This window comes from Salvelinus alpinus, chromosome 30 (genome assembly GCF_045679555.1).
Source record: "Salvelinus alpinus chromosome 30, SLU_Salpinus.1, whole genome shotgun sequence".
NCBI classification, from domain to species: domain Eukaryota; kingdom Metazoa; phylum Chordata; class Actinopteri; order Salmoniformes; family Salmonidae; genus Salvelinus; species Salvelinus alpinus.
Genome location: NC_092115.1, coordinates 42,563,281 through 42,583,442, shown reverse-complemented (window position 1 = coordinate 42,583,442; position 20,162 = coordinate 42,563,281). Strand labels below are relative to the sequence as shown.

General features: G+C 44.5%; 1 protein-coding gene across 1 annotated transcript in view; it reads left to right on the top strand.

The window, feature by feature from the left end:
- The window catches only part of LOC139559908 (collagen alpha-1(III) chain-like), an 86,480-nt gene extending 72,185 nt beyond the window's left edge, over positions 1-14,295 (top strand). The window contains exon 9 of the mRNA XM_071376355.1: positions 3,560-14,295. Coding sequence (XP_071232456.1) covers positions 3,560-4,147 — 588 coding nt within the window. The 3' untranslated portion in view covers positions 4,148-14,295. The remainder of the gene's footprint in view (positions 1-3,559) is intronic.
- The last annotated feature ends 5,867 nt before the right edge of the window (positions 14,296-20,162 follow it).

Below are 20,162 nucleotides of genomic sequence, written 5' to 3'. Positions count from 1 at the left end.
CTGCCCCGGTCAGCTGCCCCGGTCAACTGTTAGAGCTGCCCCGGTCAACTGTTAGAGCTGCCCCAGTCAACTGTTAGAGCTGCCCCGGTCAGCTGCCCCGGTCAACTGTTAGAGCTGCCCCGGTCATCTTTTAGAGCTTCCCCGGTCAACTGTTAGAGCTGCCCCGGTCAGCTGCCCCGGTCAACTGTTAGAGCTGCCCCGGTCAACTGTTAGAGCTGCCCCAGTCAACTGTTAGAGCTTCCCCGGTCAACTGTTAGAGCTGCCCCGGTCAGCTGCCCCGGTCAACTGTTAGAGCTTCCCCGGTCAACTGTTAGAGCTTCCCCGGTCAACTGTAAGTGCTGTTATTGTGAAGTGGAAATGTCTAGGAGCAACAACGGCTCAGCCACGAAGTGGTAGGTCACACAAGCTTACAGAACGGGACCACCAAGTGCTGAAGCGCAAAAAATGGTCTGTCCTCGGTTGCAACACCAAGTTCCAAACTGGCTCTGGAAAAAACATTAGCGCAATAACTGTAAGTCGGGAGTTTCATGAAATGGGTTTCCATGGCCGAGCAGCCGCACACAAGCCTAAGATCACCATGCGCAATGCCAAGCGCCAGCTGGAGTGGTGTAAAGCTCGCTGCCATTGGACTCTGGAGCAGTGGAATTGCGTTCTCTGGAGTGATGAATCACGCTTCACCATCTGGTGGTCCGACAGACAAATCTGGGTTTGGCAGATGCCAGGAGAACGCTATCTGCCCAAATGCAGAGTGCCAACTGTAAAGTTTGGTGGAGGAATAATGGTCTTGGGCTGTTTTTCATTGTTCAGGCCCCTTAATTCCAGTGAACGGAAATCTTAACGCATACAATGACATTCTAGACGATTCTGTGCTTCCAAATTCGTGGCAACAGTTTGGCGAAGGCCTTTTCCTGTTTCAGCATGACAATGCCCCTGTGCACAAAGCGAGGTCCATACAGAAATGGTTTGTCAGGATCGGTGTGGAAGAACTTGACTGGCCTGCACAAAGTGCTGACCACAACCCAATCAAACACCTTTGTGATGAATTTGAACTGCGACTGCGAGCCAGGCCTAATCGCCCAACATCAGTGCCTGACCTCCCTAAAACTCTTGTGGATGAATGGAAGCAAGTCCACACAGCAAAGTTCCAACATCTAGTGGAAAGTCTTCCCAGAAGAGTGGAGGCTGTTATAGCAGCAAAGGGGAGACCAACTCCATATTAATGCCCATGATTTTGGAATGAGATGTTCGACTATCAGGTGTCCACATCCTTTTGGTCATGTAGTGTATAACGTTCACTTCTAGAGGCTTCGAAAACTGGCAGCAAAGGCTTCGAAACTGGCAGCGACTCAACGGCAAAACATACCATAAGGATATGCCAAAATTCTCAGACATTTATGTAATGAACACGAGGGAGACAGAGAGCTGGTTTGAAGCGCAAGGCACAGCAGGTATTTAATGTAAAAGACCACAGGAGGAGGCAGGTAGCTGGGTACAGGGGCAGGTCATACACAGGGGGTCCAAAAAGGCAACAGGACAGGCTGGGATAAGGCTAGTAATGTCATCCGGGAGATCAGGCAATAGGTTAATAACAGGAAATCCGATAGGTTAAGGTACAGACAGGGAATGGGCAAAAGGTGTCGTTAGTGAGGTAGGCAAAAACTATCATACACGGGAGGAGTAAATCACAGGAAAAACAGAGCTCTGCGTAGAAGTGTGTCAAAAACAAACAATACCTCACAATGATGAGGACTGGACTAAATAGTGTGTGATAATGACATACAGGTGTGTGATCAGGTGATCAGAATTCGGGTGATTCAGATCTGGAGAGTGAGCTGCGTTCAGGGGATCTATGTGTTTGAGAGTGTGAGCTGGACAGTGAGCTGCATTCAGGGGATCTACGTGTATGAGAGTGTGAGTTGGAAGCAGATGATACAATTTAAGGTTTAAGGTCAATCTATTTGGTTTCTCCAAAATTCATTACAGTTTAAAATGTTCCATAAGTTCAAATTCAGTCCATCATTAATTTAAAATTCCAAATAATAAACAATTAAAATTTGGCAAAACAAATCAATCAATCCAAAAAACAAAAACAAAACAACCAATCAATCAATCAATCAAAAATAATCAGAAATAATCTGTCAGTCCATTTAGTCATTCAATCTGTCCACAATGTGTCTGTCTTTGTGTTGGGGGAGGGGAAGGGTGGGGTCTGGGTTGGCAATTGCTGAAGGGAATTGGCAGTTGGGGTTGGTCGGTGCTGTGTCCAGGGTTAGTGCTGGTGTTGTGGCTTAGACTGGGAAAGCCTCGGTTTATACTGGTGTTGGGGCCAGGACTGGATGTCATGCTTGGACTGGGACTAGAGGCCAAGGGTTGGTGCTGGGTCTGGTGCTGGAGACTGGGAAAAAAACAGGAACCAGGAGCTGGGGCTGCTGCAGGTGCTGGGTCGGGGTCTGGGTCTGTAGCGGGGAGGAAGGACAATCTGACGAGCAGACACACTGGGAGCCCTAGACCAGAGGTCAATGGTGGTACTTCCATGTTGTCCGCTCGCACCAGGTGAAGGTTTGGTGTTTGGTCCCTCCTCCACCCCTCTTCTGGTGTTCTGGTGCTGTGACTGGGTCTGGTACTGCGTCTGGTGCTGGATCTGCAGAGGGGAAGAAGGACAACCTGAGGAGCAAGCAGACACACCTGGGAGCACAAGATCCGGAGGTCAGGGATGATACTCCCTTGTGGCCTGCTCGCTCCGGGCATAGGTCCAGCGCTTTGGTCCTTCCTCGCGCCTCTGCTGGTGTGTTGATGGATGTTTCCTGGTTCTGGTCTGGTTCTGTGAGAGGGATAAGTATAGAGGGAGGAAGGGGGAAAGGGTGCAAGGGTTAGGTGTGGTGAAGGTTGATGTCCATCGGCCTGGGCTGGTGTTGGAGGAGGAGTGATGCGGCAGCAAGGTTGGACACTGGAGGCTGGACGAGAGAGGGAGAAAACCCGGCCCAGACCCACCTTGCCACGGAGCACTCACAAAGAGTTGGTAGGTGTGTTTAGTGCGAGTGCCACCGTGGGGGCAGCTCTCTGTACGTACCTTGTGATATGGTACTGTACTGTATACTGTGGGGTGGAATAACAGTACCATTCGAAATGCAGCAATTCTTTCCCCGCCCACAACAATATCCCACAATGCCAGACCATAATATACTGTATGCTGCAGTAAAAGGTTTCCAAGTATTTTACTGTTGATTAAACAAGGAATTATCGTATAATTTACAGTTTTCCGTGACAGTGTACCCTGTAAAATACAGGTGTTGAATTGAGCATTGTGTATAATAAAAATACAATTTAGTACAATACATTTTTAGTAGACCAAAATCATTGTGGTCAAATATTGTAATATTTTGTAATCCTCTATTTCCATGTACAGTAAGTGATATTCTCATGTGTTATATCCTTCTCGCCATTGAACAAAAGACTGCATGTATAAGATGTGTGTAACCACAGTTATACTGTATGTGGTTCTGAAAGCACAGTGTTTCAGTGTGTCTTCTCCTTCTCTCTGTCTCTGTCTTGACTTCAGATTTCTGACACCTACTCCACTGTGTGTAAAAGCCAGAAGAAGAAACCTCCCCCAGACAACAACGGAGCCAAGACCCTCCCCCACAACCAGTGCTCTGTGGAGGAGAATGGAGGAGGTGGGGGAGGAGGAGCAGGAGGGAATGGGACGTGGGTCGGTCCCGGGGGAGGGGTGAGGAGTCGTGGCCGGGGGGTCCAGGGTGGTCAGGCCCGATCCCACGAGGAGCCCTGCTACGCGCCAGTTGGCGACAGGTCCTGGCCCGCCTGTGTGGTAGCCAAGTCTGACCCGGCGTACGCCACTATAGACTCCCACCGGAAACGTGCGCAGGCAGGTACCAATATCGGTGTACTGGGGTCAAACGCCACACTGAAGCCCAAGAAGAAGCCTCCTCAGCAGGAAGCACCGTCTCCCGGGGCCCCGGGCCCCCAGGGACCTCCAGCAGGTCCCCCGGCCCCTCTAACCAAGGCCCTGCCTGGGGGGGAGAACTTCTATGAGAGCATCAGTGATGTGAAACAGGGTGCTAACACCGCCAGCACCACCACCATCTTCACCTTCAACGACGGGATGGAGATGTACGTCACTGGCCTGTAGCTGAGAGACACTGGCTCACACACTGTGTGGTTCAGACCTGTTTGGGTTCTTCTGACCCTGTCTACACCTGGTATGAGCTATGAAAGGGACTGTAACAATGTATATAGCAATGAGACCCACTGGTGAAACCAAGCATCGGAAGTCACTTTCATAATACAATGTCTCCAGTGATAGGATTATGGCCACATCCAGTGATAAAAGAAGAAGACAATGTTTGGAGGCATTCACCAGGTTTAGACAAGGTCTCTGACACCAGACCCAACCAGTGGTGGAAATTGACTTTTTGGTTCACTGACTGGGGGATTCCAGATAGGGGTTCCAGTGCCAGTCGTAGCTTTGAAAGGAACCCAGTTTCTGGGGTTCCTCCTCATTTACACCACTGGACCAACAGAACCAGAACTACTGTACGTCTTTGAGATGTATCACAGAGCCAGTCTGGCTAACCCGAGCCTGAATCATTCGAGCCAGACTCCCAACAACATGTCCAACAAGACCAGACTGAGCATCACGTTTTGCACTGGATAACAGTGTCACTATTCACTTTACCTTACCTTACACACCCATTTGTGTGACATTTTACATATATATTTATTTTTGTATAAAGATGGTACCCTTAATAAAGCATGCCCTGTACAGAACACACGACATGATAACACACAATCACAGATACACGTGCAAACACACACACACACACACTGTAGCGCAAACATTGTTGTGCATGAAAACACACATTCTCACAAAGAGGACAGAGGAAAGAAGTGTGGAGACACCAGGGTGGCTTCACTTAGAAGTCCCAACCCCCTGATGACACTATCGGTGGTGTCACTGGTTGCGTCACTCAAAAGACTACTGACTAACTACATTAGGAGTATTTTTCTACGGCAATACAGTGGTAATACAGGCCTAGTTCACACATTTTTTTTAATATTTTTTTGTTAATAATTATTATTAAATACATTTCGATTGATCAGGTAGCACCCCTACTTCCCTCGGCTATGTTTATATCATTCCTTTCTGTTCCTTTTTAAACCTCTGAAATATATATCTTTAAAAAAAATTTTGCTCAACATTAAATGACTTCGCCAATCAGTGCGGATGGAGCAGATTGCTATGGAGCGGGCAAGCTATTTACATGCATCGGACAGACAAGTGTAGTGCACAATATGGACTGAAATTTGGCCGGTGGGGAGTGAAGCGAGAGAGGGTGGAGAAGGATTGGCTTGATGCGCTGGGCATCTTGTTGTTATGATATGCATTATCGGAATTAGGGCCACAGAATTTGACCTACGGAGGAGTGGCTTCTATGAAGGAACTTAGAATGTTTTTGAACTTCAGAGAGTTGGCTTAACATTGGACCAGAACTAGCTAGCTAGCTAGCTAACACGCTAACACGCTTCGTATCTGCAGAGTGGCACCAGAATGAAAAGAAAAACATGTCTGACCTTTTTGTCGTTAATAAATGTGAAAAGTGATAATTATAGTATCCTTAACTATCATTGAAAAGGTTAATCTATTCTTCTCTAATAAAAACATCTCTCTCTAATTTCTGAATCACACTTGTAACATCAGTACTAGACTACTAGACTATACTTCGGAGGGGGAAGGACAGGTTGCCTACACATGCACACACACTGACAAAGATTTTCAGCTGGCAGGAATACGTTTCTGAGTGACATAGTGAGGGCTTTGCGTTTTTTGTGGGACTGGGAAAAAATGCCCGGAACGTAAGATAACATTATTAACCGGTTCCCATGCTTTTAAAATAACAGTTCTGTTCCGGAATAGTATATATTAGTTTCATTTGCGGTTCTGATTCTGTTCCTCTAAATGTTTTGTTATTTTCCAGTTTTTCGGTTCTGTTCTCTGAATCGGTTCCAACCCCTGACGGTAAAATGCTCTAACCTGGAGGAGGCGCTCTTGTCTCGAACCCAACACTTTCCTGTACAACCTTTACTTTTTGGTGTTCAAGGTAGAATTTGCCCCGAGCCACAGATCTACAGCACATACATACAGTACACTGAAGATGTCTTGTAACTGTAAGTGGCTTTGGATGAAAACGTTATGGTAGTAAGGGAGTATACTGTATAGGTCTACATAGAGCAATCACTATAGATCTGAAATACATCTATCAGACTTACATGCAGGGATTTTGAGCAACTTTATTTTAATCTTGTAGATATTAGTCTTGTAGAGTTGTATTGAGCTCATCCGGGTTGATAGGTCAGGGTAAAATGGCCACCGTTGTTCTTGTTGTCAGTGGTGACAGAGTTCAAGCAAAGCAGTGGTCCACCTCAAGTTGCCTCACAATGTTAATTCCATCCAGAACTACTGAGCTTTGACCACAGTGACTGACCACAGAGCAACAACTGACAAACTTATAGGGATAGTTCAACCCCACACCTAAGTCTTCCCTTTTCACATCTCAAAAGTGGTCTAATGTTGAGTTGAATTCATATACCACAAGGTCTGTGGTGTAGAGCCTTCAAGAGAAATTCACAGGACTTATGGTACAGACAGACAGAGAAATCGGACTGCCGATAGGTACTTAGCACAGTCGAAGGCTGCAAGGGCATAACATTTACAACCTTAATCGATGTGCTTGCTCGTGCTCAAACATTTTTGATGGGCTTCATAGTAAAGACACTGTGCACCCGTCATTTGAATGAAAAGGGACATTTACAAACACCATAAGTGTAATGACATTCGGCCTACAAGTGGTGTGTATTCATGGATGCCAAGAGAAGCCAGGCTTCCCTCTGGAATATAAAAATTAATACAATGATTTCTCATTAGTCTATTCGTGTTTAATAATTTTCCGTAAATTCTCAAGAGGCTGAATCTATTTCACCGGAGCGAGGGAAACAGCGCCTCTCTGGGCCATCCCCTGGACACGCCACTAGGAGGCCATTCCTTCTCTTTCTAGAACAAAAGATGTCCCTGCTGTGTGCCGACCTGGTGCTGACAAACTTGCGGTTTCTACTTGTAGAATCTCAATGCTCGTCAGTGGCCTTGAACTTAACTTTGACCCAATCAGAGAGCACAAACCTCCACATGGGGGAGCCGACAAAAGTGACAAGAAATAGGAAAAAAATAGGGACATTTCCCGGTGTAATCTTCCACCTTTTCATCAGAATTGTCCTAACTAAAAGAATAAAGCTGCAAAATGCATATTTTTTTCTTGAGCAAGTCTTGACATCTTTTATGTCTAGGAGTTTTAGTTAGGTTCAGTTTGATAATGTGCACCTGCTCAATAGTTAGCTGCCTAGCTAACATTAGGAGTTTTGTGCTTGAAGAAGGATTTTTAGTTAAGTTCAGTTTGATAATGTGCACCTGCTCAATAGTTAGCTAGCTAGCTAAGTAGTTTTGTGCTTGAAGAAGGATTTTTAGTTCGGTTCAGTTTGATAATGTGCACCTGCTCAATAGTTAGCTAGCTAGCTAAGGAGTTTTGGCTTGAATAAGGATTTTTTGTTAGGTTCAGTTTGATAATGTGCACCTGCTCAATAGTTAGCTAGCTAGCTAACATTAGCTTGCTAACTGAGCCAGGCACTCACACACACTTCATTTGAAACGAATAGGGTTGGTAAGTACATATGGTGACAACATTTAATATACCCAAATGAGGGACAACAAGATGATTTTTGCAGGACATTTGCGGGACAGTGTATAGCCTACATGGAACTTTTGTGGGCAGGGCAGCACAAAACCCACCCCCCAAAAATACCCTCAAACACCAAGTTAGGCATACCATATTTAAAAATAGACCATCACTGTCAATTGTGACTGATAAATCTTCACGGTTTACCAGTGAAATGTCCAAACTGCATCTGTATGCCAATAATTTAATCTCAATCAGTTTCATGGGAATATGCATTAAGATCTTGAATTACTGTTTCGTGACTAAATTAGAGCTGATGGTGTTAACAAACTATATAGCCTTCCTGTATTTTGACTTTTAGACACATTATCTTTTTTTTGTTACTATTCAGCTGACCATCCTAAAATCGCATAAGAAATGAGATGGTGTTTTTGGTGTAACAATAACTTTATGATATTATATTTGGGTCTGTTATGTAGAACACAAATGATCATTATGTGATCTTCCAAGACATTGATTGAGCTTTGATCTAACTTTACTACAGAGCCGGCGCCAGAACGAATCAGTTGGACGGGCATTTGATTTCCATAAGGGGGCATGTTTTTTCACAGGAATTATGTGCTTTTTTTAATGGGTTTTATAGTAAAGACATGTAATTTAACCATTTAATGTGGCATGAACACAACTTGTCTTCATCTGCTTGTCAAACAAATCACTTCAAAAAGTAGGTTACCTTCACACGTTCGTCCAAAATCAGTGGTGTAAAGTAAAAATACTTTAAAGTACTACTTAAGTTTTTTTTTTGTGATCTGTACTTTGCTTTACTATTCATATGTTTACCTACTTTTACTTTCACTTCACTACATTCCTAAAGAAAATAATGTACGTTTTACTCCATACATTTTCCTTGACACCCAAAAGTACTCGTTACATTTTCAATGCTTAGCAGGATACGAAAGTGGTCCAATTCACTCACTTATCAAGAGAACATCCCTGGTCATCCGTACTGCCTCTGATCTGGAGGACTCACTAAACACAAATACTTTGTTTGTAAATTATGTCTGCATGTTATAGTGTGCCCCTAGCTATCTGTAAATAAAAAAAGCAATACAAATGTGCCATCTGATTTTCTTATTATAAGCTATTTTAAATTATTTAACTTTTGATACTAAAGTATATTTTGCAATTCGATTTTCTTTTGATATTTAAGTATATTTAAAACCAAATACTTTTAGACTTTTACTCAAATAGTATTTTTCTGGGTGACTTTCACTTTTACTTGAGTCATTTTCTATGAAGGTATCTTTACTTTTACTCAAGTATGAAAGTTGGGTACTTTTTCCACCACTGTCCAAAATAATTCCAGCGTCTGAGCAGTGGCTGAAACGATCTCACCGGAGAAATCATCCGAGCCAGCGAAACAGCACCCCTCTGCCTTGCTATGTGTAGCCCACGTATCTGATCTGTCTGGATAAAAAGAGTATGACATGCTGTTTCTGGCCAGATGGTATCAGATACATGGACTATATACTGTATATACTAAGACAGTAGGGCACTGTTTCACTCAATCGGATGCTTTATCTGAGATTGATGCGTCTTTCTGACGGGTCTCGGTCAAATAGATTATCAATATTTAAATATTTTATTTGGGAGGGCAAGGAGGTACGGTAGGGCGGGCCAGGCCCCCTGCTTTACTAAGCGAGCACCATTGTGAAGACTACACCCCTGCACAGAACAAGCTAATTGCAACGCACCTAGCCTACTGTTTTGCCTACTGTTTAATTGACTTACGCTACTTTTGTAGCACCTCATCAGCACATTTGTTGTAAGTAGTTAGTCCTAAGGCTAGCTTTTTTCAAAAAGAAATTTGCTTCCTGTAGCACTAATTCCAAAAAGTTTTGGGACACTGTAAAGTCCATGGAGAAAAAGAGCGCCTCTTCCCAGCTACCCACTGCACTGAGGATAGGAAACACTGTCACCACAGACAATCTGGACCCTCTCTTTCTAAAATTATTCGTTGAAACTGTTGCAACCTCTATTACTAGCCTATTCAAACTCTTTTCTATCGTGAGATCCCCAAAGATTGGAAAGCTGCCGCGGTCATCCCCCTCTTCAAAGGGGGAGACACTCTAGACCCAAACTGTTATAGACCTATATCCACCCTGCCCTGCCTTTCTAAAATCTTCGAAAGCCAAGTTAATAAACAGATCACCATTTTGAATCCCACCGTACCTTCTCCACTATGCAATCTGGTTTCTGAGCTGGTCATGGGTGCACCTCAGCCACGCTCAAGGTCCTAAACGATATCATAACCGCCATCGATAAAAGACTGTACTGTGCAGCCGTCTTCATCGACCTGGCCAAGGCTTTACACCACTGTCAATCACCGCATTTTTATCGGCAGACTCAATAGCCTTGGCTTCTCTAATGCCTGTCTGGCCGCCTGGTTCACCACTACTTCTCAGATAGAGTTCAGTGTGTCAAAACGGAGGGCCTGTTGTCCGGACCTCTGGCAGTCTCTATTGGGGTGCCACAGAGTTCAATTCTCGGGCCGACTCTCTTCTCTGTATACATCAATGATGTCGCTCTTGCTGTTGGTGATTCTCAGATCCACCTCTATGCAGACGACACCATTCTGTATACAATTGGCCCTTCTTTGGACACTGTGCTAACAAACCTCCAAACGAGCTTCAACGCCATACAACACTCCTTCCGTGGCTTCCAACTGCTTTTAAATGCTAGTAAAACTAAGTGCATCCTCTTCAACATATTGCTGCCCTCAACCTCCCGCCCGACTAGCATCACTACTCTGGAAGGTTCTGACCTAGAATATGTGGACAACTACAAAACCTAGGTATCTGGTTAGACTGTAAACTCTCCTACCAGACTCACATTAAGCATCTCCAATCCAAAATTAAATCTAGACTCGGCTTCCTATTTTGCAACAAAGCCTCCTTCACTCATGCCGCCAAACATACCCTCGTAAAACTGACTATCCTACAAATCCTTGACCTCGACGATGTCATTTACAAAATAGCCCCCTACTCAGAAAACTGGATGTAGTCTATCACAGTGCCATCCATTTTATCACCAAAGCCCCATATACTACCCACCACTGCGACCTGTATGTTCTCGTTGGATGGCCCTCACTACATATCCGTCGCCAAACCCACTGGCTCCAGGTCATCTATAAGTCTTTGCTAGGTAAAGCTCCACCTTATCTCAGCTCACTGGTCACCATAGCAACACCCACCCGTAGCATACGCTCCAGCAGGTATATTGCACTGGTCACCCCCAAAGCCAAGACTTACTTTGGCCGCCTTTCCTTCCAGTTCTCTGCTGCCAATGACTGGAACAAATTGCAAAATTCTCTGAAGCTGGAGTCTTATATATCCCTCCTTAACTTTAAGCATCAGCTGTCTGAGCAGCTTATCGATCACTGCCAATCTGTAAATAGCACACCCGACTACATCATCCCCATATTATTACTTACCCTCTTGCTCTTTTTCATCCCAGTATCTCTACTTGCACATTCATCATCTGCACATCTATTACTCCAGTATTAATGCTAAATTGTAATTATTTTCACCTCTAGGGCCTATTTATTGCCTACCTCCGTACTCTTCTACATTTGCACACACTGTACATCGATTTTTCTATTTTTCTTTTCTTTTGTGTTATTGACTGTACGTTTGTTTATGTGTAACCATGTGTTGTTGTTTTTGTCGCACTGCTTTGCTTTATCTTGGTCACCACACCCTTATGATACTGTATATATTTGAATAAACTCAATGTGACTGCAAGAGACAGGTTGGAATGTCTGACTTAAATACGGAAGAAATCAACTTTTTTTTCTAAATTAGGGGTGTTTGAATTTGTTGAACAATTGCGGGACATGATTGTTTGGGGATGCATGCGGAACAAAGCCAAAGGGCAAAAATGCGGGACTGTCCCACACAATCCGGGACATGTGGTAGCCCAGCACAATCTAGAAGATAACTGAATTTCCTCATTATCCAATACTGCCAGTGCCAGTTTGCTTTCTTGCTAACGTTAGCTAAACAGTTAGCATCGCCATTTAGCACAACATAACTAGCTAGCTACTTCTAGACAGCTAACATGTAGTTGCTTCATTCAAAAACGAATCAATTTAAATATAATGTTGCTAGTTATGCTAGTTACCTAGTTGTGGCCATCTGGTTAGTATCAACAAGGGCTTACTACAAATTCTAACAAGCTAGCAACAACATTAGCACAGCTTGCTAGTTAGCTTACATTAGCTACACTACAGCATGCACAAGCCAAACAAGCTACTGCACCTTGTGGCCTGTAGAATTTAAACGGAGCAAATCAAAGATGAAACTGTTCTATGGGAAAAGCAAAAAGTTAACTGCAGACACTCTGCTAAGTACCTATCAGCAGTCAGATTTCTCTGTGTTTCTGAGCCTTTAGTCTCAAATTAATGGGGATGATTTGCACCGTCTAAGTGTATGTGTGTGTCCCAAAGAGTGCCGTTTTGGCTATACGTTAGACAGGTTTTATTTATTGTCGATTTTTATTCAAGTTCTTTGTTTGCAAAACTCCTGGAGCTAGACACAATTTTCTTTGCATGGCAGAATACACACACACCCTCGGCAAAGCCATCAGGTCGGGGAAACGGCGTGGGCTGGGTAGATTTTTCCCAGAACAAGAAGGGCAACAGATGTCACAATCTCTACACTGGACCTTTAGTTAGCTTATCCCTGAGAGATAGAACGAAAGAAAGGTATGAGATGCATCAGCATTGGCAGTTAATGTGTCTTTTCTATTGGCCGTTGTTAACATGACATTTTATGGCCAGGATAATGGAGTATTGGAGGGCTGCAGGGCTATTGGCTGTATTGTGCAGTAAGTGTAGCGAAGGGCGTTTGTGATTCGCTCCCCAGGCAGAAGTCAATGCCAGGACTCTACTGCTGCTTTCTGTCAGTTGGAACAGCATAACATTACCAGTGAGCGTCTTTTGGAAAGCCCCCCTCTCTAGCCTGTGCTGAAAGTTGTGTTCGATAGTAAACCATCTCTTTCCCATGTAGCTCTTTGGGAAATGTGATGTTGGAACTTAGAAAGAAAAACTGTGACACTAGGGGTTTAATAGGGGGGTGTAATCAAGTCAAGAGGTAAAGAGGGACACAAACTGATCAGGGACCGAGAGACGTAGATATATGAGGGATGAATAATAACAGTATGCGTTATAACAAGCCCTCGAAAGTTAGGAGAGTGTGTGGAAAATGGAGTTCTACAATGGGAAAACGTTAGGTTAACGTGTATAGGTTTACTATAAAATACATCTTATGAAATGCGCTCTGTATTTTCTTAATGCATTGTTTATGTTCTGTTTTTACCTATTGACCATGATACGTGTTTAAATAGCGTATGCCACCGCCATGAAGACGCCAGTTGTTTCTTTTATGCTGTTGGTGCATTTTTTTTTCTGCTTGAAACAAAATGCATGTTTTTGACCAGATGAAAATGAAAAAAGTAACAAAATATTGTGCTACCTAATTTATTTCCTGATGTTGGTTTTTTGTTTTCCTGTTTTGTAATGGGAGAAAAAATGAGCTATGGTTAACATGAGAGAGAGAGAGAGACACACACACACCCTTCTCTCTCCATACACCAAATAATAAAAATGGCTCTAGAGCTGCCGGGAGGTTGCCAGTAGGAGGGAGGAAGCACAGGCCTCTCTATCCCTCCTCTCCCGTCTCTTTTCCTTCTCTACTCTCCTCTCTCTGTGCTGAGGATATAGAACCTTTGATGTTGCTTCTTCTGAGGGACCCGTGGAGACCTACGGGGTTAGAGCAGAACAGGGGCTGGGGGTCATGCCGACCCTGCATGCTTTCAACATCAATAGTGAAACATACGTCTGAAATGACCAATGACTAACAGCTGAGATGATTTAAGCAGCTTTTGGGCACAGATCTAGCATCATCTAGCACTGCTACTGCTAGTTGCCTGAGGAAATTCACTGGCCTTTCATTCAACCCGTTTAGCACAGACTGAATCTACAAAGACATGGCAGGACCAAGACCAAATAAAGGCTAAACAGTACTTACTGAGACATCTTTCGCTACTGCATATTTTGGCAAATAATGTACTGTGCATCAATTTATATTTCCTGTTGCCTTTCAGTTGAGCGCAAACATAACTGACGAGGACATGTTGAGGCAAATGGTGTAATGTGAAATATCATTGTTTTGGTGTTATACAGAACTATTTCACTTGTTATTGGTTGTACGCTGAAAGACTTGGTGTTGGTGGAAATATGAATGGTTATCACAGATGTGGTTGGGAGCAAAGACAGGGTAGCCTACTTATCTCCTACATTTGAAGGCCCAATGGCTTGTGATTGCTAGCTTCTGTGGTCTATGTTGTTTTAATGACACAGGGTTTTAACGTGGGAAAAAATATTGAAAAAACATAATAGTAAACATGTCCAAAAGATTGTAAATGTTTTATAATAATTAATAAAATATCAGTCTCAAGTTTTTACTTTTATAATAAAGTAGCACCTTTAAAACATGTCTGTCTATGTGTGCATGACAATGTTCTATTTTATGGTGTTTCATGTGTGCTATTTTTTACCACATGAGTCTTTTTCTGGGTTGCTTGACGGTCGTGGATTTTCACGTGATCACATGACCTTTCACATGTGAAATCATGTGAAACCACGTGGTTTTGGAAGACTTCACATGTGATGATATTTCACATGAAGTTTCGTGTTGATTTTCACGTGATCACATAACCTTTCACATGTTTCACGTTTTCACGCGATGCCCTGCAAACAAAAATGTGTCGTTAGGATGTCCCCAGAACGTCATGAAATAGCTGCAGCTTTTTCATGACATACATGATTACATTCATGTCGTCACCTGTGATTTGAACTCACAACCTCTTGGTTCGCAGCATTCTGATCTTCCTGCCACCATGTCTTTGTCAATGACTGATTTCACCTGTATTCCTACACTTTGGACTTCAAAGGAAATCTCAGCTCTGTTAAAAGTACACTCAATAAAAACTATTATATTGATCGTAGTGATTCAGGAGTAACATTAAAAAAGAACAATATGTCCCACCAACATTAGACAACTATACAGAAAACCCTCAATATGCTGGAGGGAAAATTTGATCAATGATGAGAAAAGATTAACTGATAACTAAAATAGAAGTGCAAATTACACTATTTTGCTAAGTGCAGAGCTGCATTATAGGTAATGAATGTGTAGGGGACTTCTGAGAATGCTGCAGACTTCATGGTGCAGCAGATCAGCATACCCCAAATCCCAGGTGGGATCCTATTGAAAAGTCAGTACTGAAGTAATCATGCCAAATGTAATCATATGGCCAATGACTAAACATACTAACAACAATTTTGCTGAACAGCATACCACTTACCTTAAAACCCCCATACCATTTAATGACTTCCCTTACACTTTTAGTTAAAAATGTTCACCTGAAAACAGAAGAGACACGAGGTCAGTTGTTCACGTGGGAAAGCATATGTATTCAATATAGAGTTCACATTGTCATGCCACCTTTTCGTGCGAGGGGAATTGCAGATTCACATGCGGAAACCTGACTGTCACATGTCGAATTTGTGTTGTTTCTTGGTCGGCCGATTAGATGTTGAAGTTCCGCATCCCACGTTGCGGCATTTATTTCACATGAGATCGAGTTTGTAGCTTCACATGATTATTTTGCAGAGAGAGAGAAGCTAGCGTGGAAGGAGCGCGTCGCTTTTACGTCTTGTCACGTGTTATCACATTAACTTCACATGAGGAGATCTTAAGCCTGTGTCGCACGAAGCAATTTGGATACAATTGCTGTTGCAGACGCAAGTTGCAAATGATATCTTCTCAAGCAACCTTGTTGATACGCAAAGCAGTTCAAACGCAATTGAAATGGCATGCAACGTCCAATCCTGTCATATGTCACATCATGGTTTCATAAACTATTTGTTTATCAAACCAATTGGTAATTGTAACAGTATCGATTCAGACAAAATGCTGGATGTACAATTTACCTAGCTAGCCAAAATGTTGCATATGTGCCAACCATGTTTTACCAAGCTAGCTAGCTAACCAAGCAAGCAACAAGCTACGCTAGCTAGTGCAGTTCATGTTGGACAATGCTGCAGCAGCATACCACCCTGCATCCCACTACTGGCTTGCCTCTGAAGCTAAGCGGGGTTAGTCCTGGTTGTTCAAAATTATACAATTCATATTTTTTCAACCTGAGACTCAATGACATTGCCTCATTTTCTGTGAAGAACATGTAAAATAACACATTTTCATTGAGTGCACACTGTACACCCCCTACATATTTATATTACATATGTGGTGTTCGGGTCCACTTGACCCGAGGGTAATAAAAGTTTGAAAAAGTGTGTGTCAAATCAAATACCATACCACGTGTTTAGCAGATGTTATTGCAGGTGTAGCGAAATGCTTGTGTTTCTAGCTCCAACAGTGAAAACAAGTTAAAATGAATCAAAAAGGTTTGCTGTGAGTCTTCACTCTGTCTTCCTCCTCCCTGGGCCTACTGTTTCAACACCAAGAACCTGTCTGTCTCCCTGCCTGTCTGTCTGTAGTGTGTGAAACTACACCATGTCTTCACTCTGTCTTCCTGCTCCCTGGGCCTGCTGTTTCAACATAGCACCAAGAACCTGTCTGCCTCCCTGCCTGTCTGTCTGTAGTGTGTGAAACTACACCATGTCTTCACTCTGTCTTCCTGTCCCTGGGCCTGTTGTTTCAACACCAAGCACCAACAACCTGTCTGTCTCCCTGCCTGTCTGACTGTAGTGTGTGAAACTACACCATGTCTTCACTCTGTCTTCCTCTTCCCTGGGCCTGCTGTTTCAACACTAACAACCTGTCTGTCTCCTTGCCTGTCTGACTGTAGTGGGTGAAACTACACCATGTCTTCACTCTGTCTTCCTCCTCCCTGGGCCTGCTGTTTCAACACCAAGGACCTGTCTGTCTCCCTGCCTGTCTGTCTGTAGTGTGTGAAACTACACAATGTCTTCACTCTGTCTTCCTCCTCCCTGGGCCTGCTGTTTCAACATAGCAGCAAGAACCTGTCTGTCTCCCTGCCTGTCGTTCTGTAGTTTGCGAAACTACACCATGTCTTCACTCTGACTTCCTCCTCCCTGGGCCTGCTGTTTAAACACCAAGAACCTGTCTGTCTCCCTGCCTGTCTGTCTGTAGTGTGTGAAACTACACCATGTCTTCACTCTGTCTTCCTCCTCCCTGGACCTGCTGTTTCAACACCAAGAACCTGTCTGTCTCCCTGCCTGTCTGTCTGTAGTGTGTGAAACTACACAATGTCTTCACTCTGTCTTCCTCCTCCCTGGGCCTGCTGTTTCAACATAGCATCAAAAACCTGTCTGTCTGTCTTCCTGCCTGTCTGACTGTAGTGTGTGAAACTACACCATGTCTTCACTATGTCTTCCTCCTCCCTGGGCCTGCTCTTTCAACACCAATAACCTGTCTGTCTCCCTGCCTGTCTGTCTGTAGTGTGTGAAACTACACCATGTCTTCACTCTGTCCTCCTCCCTGGGCCTACTGTTTCAACATAGTACCAAGAACCTGTCTGTCTCACTGCCTGTCTGTCTGTAGTGTGTGAAACTACACCATGTCTTCACTCTGTCTTCCTCTTCCCTGGGCCTGCTGTTTCAACACCAATAACCCGTCTGTCTGTAGTGTGTGAAACTACACCATGTCTTCACTCTGTCTTCCTCTTCCCTGGGCCTGCTGTTTCAACACCAATAACCTGTCTGTCTGTATTGTGTGAAACTACACCATGTCTTCACTCTGTCTTCCTCCTCCCTGGGCCTGCTTTTTCAACACCAAGAACCTGTCTGTCTCCCTGCCTGTCTGTCTGTGGTGTGTGAAACTACACCATGTCTTCACTGTCGTCCTCCTTCCTGGGCCTGCTGTTTCAACACCAAGAACCTGTCTGTCTCCCTGCCTGTCTGTCTGTAGTGTGTGAAACTACACCATGTCTTCACTCTGTCGTCCTCCTCCCTGGGCCTGCTGTTTCAACACCAAGAACCTGTCTGTCTCCCTGCCTGTCTGACTGTAGTGTGTGAAACTACACCATGTCTTCACTCTGTCGTCCTCCTCCCTGGGCCTGCTGTTTCAACACCAAGAACCTGTCTGTCTCCCTGCCTGTCTGACTGTAGTGTGTGAAACTACACCATGTCTTCACTCTGTCTTCCTCTTCCCTGGGCCTGCTGTTTCAACATAGCAGCAATAACCTGTCTGTCTCCCTGCCTGTCTGTCTGTAGTGTGTGAATCTACACCATGTCTTCACTCTGTCTTCCTCCTCCCTGGGCCTGCTGTTTCAACATAGCATCAAAAACCTGTCTGTCTGTCTTCCTGCCTGTCTGACTGTAGTGTGTGAAACTACACCATGTCTTCACTCTGTCTTCCTCCTCCCTGGGCCTGCTCTTTCAACACCAATAACCTGTCTGTCTGTCTCCCTGCCTGTCTGTCTGTAGTGTGTGAAACTACACCATGTCTTCACTCTGTCCTCTTCCCTGGGCCTGCTGTTTCAACATAGTACCAAGAACCTATCTGTCTCACTGCCTGTCTGTCTGTAGTGTGTGAAACTACACCATGTCTTCACTCTGTCTTCCTCTTCCCTGGGCCTGCTGTTTCAACACCAATAACCTGTCTGTCTGTATTGTGTGAAACTACACCATGTCTTCACTCTGTCTTCCTCCTCCCTGGGCCTGCTTTTTCAACACCAAGAACCTGTCTGTCTCCCTGCCTGTCTGTCTGTGGTGTGTGAAACTACACCATGTCTTCACTGTCGTCCTCCTTCCTGGGCCTGCTGTTTCTACACCAAGAACCTGTCTGTCTCCCTGCCTGTCTGTCTGTAGTGTGTGAAACTACACCATGTCTTCACTCTGTCTTCCTCTTCCCTGGGCCTGCTGTTTCAACATAGCACCAAGAACCTGTCTGTCTCCCTGCCTGTCGTTCTGTAGTGTGCGAAACTACACCATGTCTTCACTCTGTCTTCCTCCTCCCTTGGCCTGCTGTTTCAACACTTAGAACTTGTCTGTCTCCCTGCCTGTCTGTCTGTACTGTGTGAAACTACACCATGTCTTCACTCTGTCTTCCTCTTCCCTGGGCCTGCTGTTTCAACACCAATAAACTGTCTGTCTCCTGCCTGTCTGTCTGTCGTGTGTGAAACTACACTATGTCTTCACTCTGTCTTCCTCCTCCCTGGGCCTGCTGTTTCACCACCAATAACCTGTCTGTCTCCCTGCCTGTCTGTCTGTAGTGTGTGAAACTACACCATGTCTTCACTCTGTCTTCCTCCTCCCTGTGCCTGCTGTTTCAACATAGCACAAAGAACCTGTCTGTCTCTTTGCCTGTCTGACTGTAGTGGGTGAAACTACACCATGTCTTCAGTCTGTCTTCCTCCTCCCTGGGCCTGCTGTTTCAACATAGCACAATTAACCTGTCTGTCTCCCTGCCTGTCTGTCTGTAGTGTGTGAAACTACACCATGTCTTCACTCTGTCTTCCTCCTCCCTGGACCTGCTGTTTCAACACCAATAACCTGTCTGTCTCCCTGCTTGTCTGTCTGTAGTGTGTGAAACTACACAATGTCTTCACTCTGTCTTCCTCCTCCCTGGGCCTGCTGTTTCAACATAGCATCAAAAACCTGTCTGTCTGTCTGTCTTCCTGCCTGTCTGACTGTAGTGTGTGAAACTACACCATGTCTTCACTCTGTCTTCCTCCTCCCTGGGCCTGCTCTTTCAACACCAATAACCTGTCTGTCTCCCTGCCTGTCTGTATGTAGTGTGTGAAACTACACCATGTCTTCACTCTGTCCTCCTCCCTGGGCCTACTGTTTCAACATAGTACCAAGAACCTGTCTGTCTCACTGCCTGTCTGTCTGTAGTGTGTGAAACTACACCATGTCTTCACTCTGTCTTCCTCTTCCCTGGGCCTGCTGTTTCAACACCAATAACCCGTCTGTCTGTAGAGTGTGAAACTACACCATGTCTTCACTCTGTCTTCCTCCTCCCTGGGCCTGCTTTTTCAACACCAAGAACCTGTCTGTCTCCCTGCCTGTCTGTCTGTAGTGTGTGAAACTACACCATGTCTTCACTCTGTCGTCCTCCTCCCTGGGCCTGCTGTTTCAACACCAATAACCTGTCTGTCTGTAGTGTGTGAAACTACACCATGTCTTCACTCTGTAGTCCTCCTCCCTGGGCCTGCTGTTTCAACACCAAGAACCTGTCTGTCTCCCTGCCTGTCTGACTGTAGTGTGTGAAACTACACCATGTCTTCACTCTGTCTTCCTCTTCCCTGGGCCTGCTGTTTCAACATAGCAGCAAGAACCTGTCTGTCTCCCTGCCTGTCTGTCTGTAG